Genomic DNA, 6,381 nt, shown 5'->3' with positions numbered 1-6,381 from the left:
ATTTCCTGCCTCTTATTGGTATTCAACCAGGATAGAATCGTATTGCGCGGTATAGGAGTGAATCCATGAGGACACCACGGATAATACCCCAGCTCTTCTGCAGAGAGTAGAGAAGACTGCAGAAGGACAGCACACTGCTCCATACTAACACCACGGTGGGGTATTGGTTGACCTCCGGCACAATGGGAGGAGTTCACTGAGCAAACACCACCTCTTTCAGCAGCCTCCACTTACTATCAGAGGTATGACAATATCCAAGGTGGTATGGCAGCCCTGCAGGATTGCCCACATGGTATCTCAAAGGAGCTTCACTGGTTTGACGTTAGCTCAGAACACCCGGATTTGGTAAAGCGTGCAATCAAAACAACGGTTGCTTCCTTAACTGTGTGAGGGATTGTCTGAGCTACCTGTGCTAAAAACAACCACTTTATATTGGAAGTGAAGAATTCTGTAACACATTTTGAAATCTGTCAGTATCTCAGGGTGTGCATAGCTTTACTTCAATGGAACCGCGTACCGAATTGTGATGAAAGGACGTTCTTTAGAATGTCGGTAATATAATATGTGGATCTCTATTCTAGTTACATTATTATTATTATTATTATTATTATTATTATTATTTTATTATTATTATTTATTTATTTATTTATTTATTTATTAGCGGATGCCCTTATCCAGGGCGATTTACAGTCGTAAACAAAAATACATTTCAAGAATCACAGTACAAGTAATAATACAATTAGGAGCGAGATAAAAATACGATGACTTTGGTTCAAGCAAGTACAAGTATGACAAAATACGATTCAGTAACGTAGCAGATAACAGTGTCAGTGATAGTTACATCAGGATATAATTAAATACAAAATACTACAGATTAAATAACAATTGTGACAGATTACAGTACTCTAAAGTACAGGATTAAATGCAAAAAATAGGGGGCAGATAAGAGCAAGTAAAGCGCATTTAAGGAAGTGATAAGTGTCCAGAGGGAAAAAGAGGAGTTATACAGGTTACATGTAGTAGCGCATAGCGCTTTAAATATATATTTAAAAAAAATGCTTACACAATTATATCTATAATACAGCAGGCTGCATAAAACTCGATGTTTCAACCATTACTGTTTGTTGATCTCTTCTCTCAGTTCTCTGTAACAGTGTTGCAAACTTTCTGTGCAGATGTGTTACCTCTGCACTTCCCGGCCACCGTAGACATTGGCCGAAGGTCGCAGTCCTATCAAGGTCGATCTCTTAAGAGACCAATCAACACAGTCCTCCACATAAGAATCTACAGCCGGAGCCAGTGGGCTTGAAGGGGCGGGTCTAATGACATGTATCAGGAAGGAGCGAGAGAAACAAAGCAGGAACGTTGAGGTCTATGAATAAATGTAATCTAGTCTAGTGCATTGATAAGATGTGTGTATCTCAGTGTGTACCTTACCAAAGAAAACGTTAATCAGAAGAAGTAACCGAATAGATAGCCCTCGCTGACTGGAGATGTGCTGCTAGCTTTTGTAAAGGTAATTTTATTTTACGGTATACACAGAATGAATTTTGAAAGTGAAATGGGACCGGTCTGTAGTTACAGGACGCTTTGCAAGCCTTTCCATGGTAAACTTGCCAAGACTAGCCAAAGAGAGTTGGTTATTAACAAACTCTTACAATGATGTTGCATCATATGTCTGTATATAATGTATATGGTGGGTAGGTGAATTCACTTGCAGGTGAATATTAACATAGAGTGATACAGACAATTTAATTAGCAAGTTTTGTTCCTTAGCATGAATTGTGACAATTTGACAAACAGTTATTAATGGTAGTAAGCGGGTTACTGTCTGAGACCCGAAAGCAGATTGTATTAATACTTGTACAATTTGGGATTGGCTTATGAATATGCTAAGAGTCAATTAGAGGTGTGATGTGATATCAACTTGTGTACTGTATTTCTTAGAAGGTTGAGAGCATCAGGATTTTCTAGCTCGACTTATTCCACATAGGAGGCAGTGTGGTCCAGTGGTTAAAGTCCAGGGCTTGTAACCAGAAGGTCACCGGTTCAAATCACACTTCTGCCACTGACTGACTCACTGTGTGTGACCCTGTGCAAGTCACTTCACCTCCATGTGCTCCATCCTGCGGATGAGATGTTAAATCAATGTCCTATTGTAAGTGACTCTGCATATAATGCACAGTTCACAGCCTACCTCTGTAAAACTCTTTGTGATGGTGGTCTGCTATGAAAGGTGCTATATAAAAATAGATTATTATTATTATTATTATTATTATTATTATTATTATTATTAATAATAATGTCAAATGAAACAAAATTAAAATACAGATTTCTCAAATGGCACAAATCAGAGGTTGAGCCCAGTGCAGTGGTTTGCAATAACTTTAATTGCTCTGTTACTCAGTGTGGAGTAGTGGTTAGAGCTCTGGACTCTTGACCGGAGGGTCATGGGTTCAATCCCTGGTTGAGGACACTGCTGCTGTACCCTTTAGCAAGGTACTTTACCTAGATTGCTCCAGTAAAAACCCAACTGTATAAATGGGTAATTGTATGTAAAAAATAATGTAACAATTGTAAGTCACACTGGATAAGGAAGTCTGCTAAGAAATAAATAATAATAATACTCCAGTATTGCAGTATTTTAGATTGTGTCTCGTCTGCACACATTTGAGCTGGAAGGACTTGTAGTCTGCAGCAAATATAAGTTGTGAACAGGGCATCAAACTTGCAAAGCGGTCTTCAGACGTTGTTCACGTTTCTTTTTGACACAGGCATCGGCTCTCGGGGATACAAAAGACGTTTTAACGATGAAACCCGTTTCAAAACAGGAGGGTTTTCCGATAAGAAAGCCGCTCGCAGACCAGCCATCTGATGAAGAGAAAGAGGACTCTGTACACGTGAAAGAAGAGACCCGTGATCTTGAATCGGCCACTATAAAAGAGGAAGCCTCCGATCTTCAGTTGGTCCAGATTAAAGAGGAGATCGTCGATCCAGAATTGGAATCTGTCCACTTCAAAGTGGAGGTCCCTGGATTACAGTTTGATCAAATGGCACAGGATGTCAGTGAGCTTGGAGCGGTCTGTGTTCTAGATGATCCTGAACTTGAGTCTGTCAAGACAAAAGTGGAAGACTGTGATGTAGAAATAGTGGAAATGAATCACTTGGCCAGCATAGACAACAAGATACCATGTAAGTAAAACGGGTGTGCTTCTGTTGTACTCTGAATTGTCGAGTACTGTATCGCATGGTCCTACGCAACATTAGGCTGCTTCCCAATTTCAGTAGACCAGATACAGGATTTTAATTGCAGCCTTCTGAAGTTCTAACCATTAAATGTTTGGATGAAAATTAATTTCTTCCATGTTTTGTAACCAGGAGGTCCCCGTTTCAAATCCCACCTCAGCCACTGACTCATTGTGTGACCCTGAGCAAGTCACTTAACCTCCTTGTGCTCTGTCTTTCGGGTGAGACGTAGTTGTAAGTGACTCTGCAGCTGATGCATGGTTCACACATCCTAGTCTCTGTAAGTCGCCTTGGATAAAGGCGTCTGCTAAATAAATAAATAATAATTGTTGCGAATGAAGTTTAGTCTTAAAAGGGCTTGACTGAATTTCAATATTTCAGGCCTTTGAACTAAAGCAGCATACACCATCGGCACGCTGGATCATAATGAAGTATCCCCACACCTACCACTGCTAAAATTTCATAAACCATTTTAACTCGAAATTACTATTTTCAGATCTTCAATGTTATGCAAAATCTAGCAGCACCCTTCACTTTGATCTGACCTAAGATGGCAACCAGTACACTTTGAATCACTGTCTTAATGTTTGGTACACAGCCACGATCATTGATTTTTCAGTTTCATTCCCAGTGTTGTCCAATACAATATAACCCCATGTCAACGCTACAGGTCATAATGAAACAGCTACACTGCTGTAATATAGAAGTATTTCAATAAAGAGATTTGATAGATATTAACCATTGCATCGTTGTTTCTACCCCTGGACATATAGATCTTTTTCACACATCTTTTTAGCCTCATTTTTACAAACCATTAGATCCGTTATGACATTCTGCACCTGGGGATGCTTTGTTTTTGTTCACTAAACTCCTGTTTCTAGTATTGTACAGCAGCGTGCAAGCTGATTAGAACGCCCCATTGCTTCTGTAGTTTTGATTTGTTGTGTAGATGAAATCAAACCACAGGAACTGAAAATCTTAGAACACTGGCAAAATGGGCAAATTACTTGACTTTAATAGAACACACGTGCAATTAATTTAAAAATAGTAAGAGAAAAGACACACATAGCCACACATGATCAAATGCATGAGACCGAGTTTTTAATACAGGTAGGTATATAAATGACAAATCTCGAGGTGTTCTAATATATATATATTTTTTTTTATAGGTGATGAGGACCAAGACAATGAATCCTATCCCTGTCCTCACTGTGAAATCTATTTTACTGGGGAGCACTACCTTGAGAATCACATCCAGGGCACACACCAAGCCAGCATTTACTCAGAGGAGACTCTGTATTGCTGTATTGAATGTGGGAAGAGTTTCAATTCCTTGGATACCCTTACAAATCACCAGCGAATTCACACAAAGAAAACGATGCTTCAGTGTAACTACTGTGGGAAAAGTTTTAAAAAATCAGGAGACCTTAAAAAACACCAGCGAACCCACACAGGAGAGACGCCGTATCACTGCGCCGAGTGTGGGAAGAGTTTCAGTCAGCTGGCTCACCTCAAAGCCCATCAGCGAATTCACACAGGAGAGACTCCTTACCCTTGCACTGAATGCGGGAAGTGTTTCCGGGAATCGGGACAGCTCAAAACGCACCAGCGCATTCACACAGGAGAGAATCCCTATCACTGTGCTGAGTGTGGCAAGAATTTCCGCGAGTCGGGAACGTTGAAAAAACACCAGCGCATTCACACGGGAGAGACACCGTATCACTGCCCGGAATGCGGAAGGGGATTTCGGTTTTCGGGAGATCTTAAAACTCACCAGCGCATTCACACGGGAGAGAAACCGTATCGCTGCACTGAGTGTGAGAAGTGTTTCCGTCAGTCTGGAGACCTGAAGAAACACCTGCGAACTCACACAGGAGAGAAGCTGTTTCACTGCACTGTGTGCGGGAAGGGCTTTGCACAGGTGGGAAACTTGAAGAAACACCAGCGAACGCACAGATGAGCCCCTTTGTGACTGGAATTGAGGGATAGAACACTGTGCTTTGTATAAAATACTTTTATAAGAGGGAATAACAGGAACATTTAACAGAAGTCCACCTAGAAGTTTTTTTTTGTATGGTCCTTTTATCAAGTGGACCACAACTTCTTCTTGTATAGTACTGTAAATTTCTGAACATCTTCGGCCCCACGTTTTGACTTTGCACTTGTCTTCAGTCATGGGGGCTGTGCTAGCGTGATGTTCTTATTACACAAGCACATGGGCTCATACACCAATATAGTAAAGGAGCACACCTTTTCACTGAATGCTGCTTGTCCTCAAACATAAGCTTGTGTGCCTGCTTCTGCTATTATATTGTAAACTGCAGGTAGAGTTGCTACAGTGATGTGCTCCTCATAGATTTGTGTGGCACTGATTCCACAAGACACTTAACGTTGTATTGTAGCCCGTTTTCCGTCTATTAGGCTGGCAGAGGATGAAGATCAATTGGAATGAGATCCGTGGATTTCCTTAAATCCTATCTGGTGGACATTCTGCATTGTTGGGTGGACTTGATCAGCCACAAGGGTCAGGTACATGTGGGACAGTATTTGAATATCCACGCCCTAGTTTAACTAATCTAATCTCTGTTTTTGTGTTGTTTTTCGCATGAGCACAGTTCCACAACCATATAGAATAGACATTTTTGGAATTGCCATTAAAAGATAATTGTGTTTTATTTAGGAGCATGTACGCATGGGTGTGTGGAATGTGTTGCATATGATTCTCTCTTTAAATCCCTTAAAACAGGTACAGTATTGGTCCACCTATACAATGTCAATTAGATCAATATGGATATGTTTGATTATTTTGAGAATCGACTGTCCGGTTGCATTGAAACTGTATGGACATGTTCTTGAGCTTATTGGAATCACTGTGATTTATGAATTAAATGTCTGGTTTCTGATGAACTAATAGTCAATTTAAAGCAACTTGTTTATATTAATACCAGTTGTACTGAGTGATGCTGTTTGCCTTATCTGCAGTCCGTTACATTTGATTTAAAAAAAAAAAAAAACACCTTGCCATGCTTCAGCCTGCTTGTACATGATGATAAAATTGTGCAAATAAAACCGTTTTGATGTTGCTGACACTGCTTCTCTCTGTGCATGTTTTGAATTCATATGCATTTCTGTAAA

The 6,381-nt window shown here is 40.2% G+C and overlaps 1 protein-coding gene across 1 annotated transcript; it reads left to right on the top strand.

Annotated features, from left to right (window-relative positions):
- Window positions 1–1,270: 1,270 nt before the first annotated feature.
- Window positions 1,271–6,333, top strand: LOC117434132 (gastrula zinc finger protein XlCGF17.1-like). Its single transcript, XM_034056712.3, has 3 exons — window positions 1,271–1,516; window positions 2,775–3,192; window positions 4,416–6,333. The coding sequence occupies exons 2-3, from the start codon at window positions 2,811–2,813 to the stop codon at window positions 5,204–5,206; spliced, it is 1,173 nt and encodes a 390-aa protein (XP_033912603.3). The 5' UTR covers window positions 1,271–1,516; window positions 2,775–2,810; the 3' UTR covers window positions 5,207–6,333.
- Window positions 6,334–6,381: the final 48 nt, after the last annotated feature.

This window comes from Acipenser ruthenus, chromosome 38, assembly GCF_902713425.1.
Source record: "Acipenser ruthenus chromosome 38, fAciRut3.2 maternal haplotype, whole genome shotgun sequence".
NCBI lineage: Eukaryota > Metazoa > Chordata > Actinopteri > Acipenseriformes > Acipenseridae > Acipenser > Acipenser ruthenus.
The sequence above is the reverse complement of the archived record's forward strand: the minus strand, read 5'-3'. Positions and strand labels throughout refer to the sequence as shown.

Bases quoted from the DNA above. Each gene is read 5' to 3' on its own strand.
- LOC117434132 (XM_034056712.3), top strand. From the start codon at position 2,811: ATGAAACCCGTTTCAAAACAGGAGGGTTTTCCGATAAGAAAGCCGCTC. The intron at 3,193-4,415 runs GTAAGTAAAACG...TTTTTTTTATAG, and splicing joins CATAGACAACAAGATACCAT to GTGATGAGGACCAAGACAAT.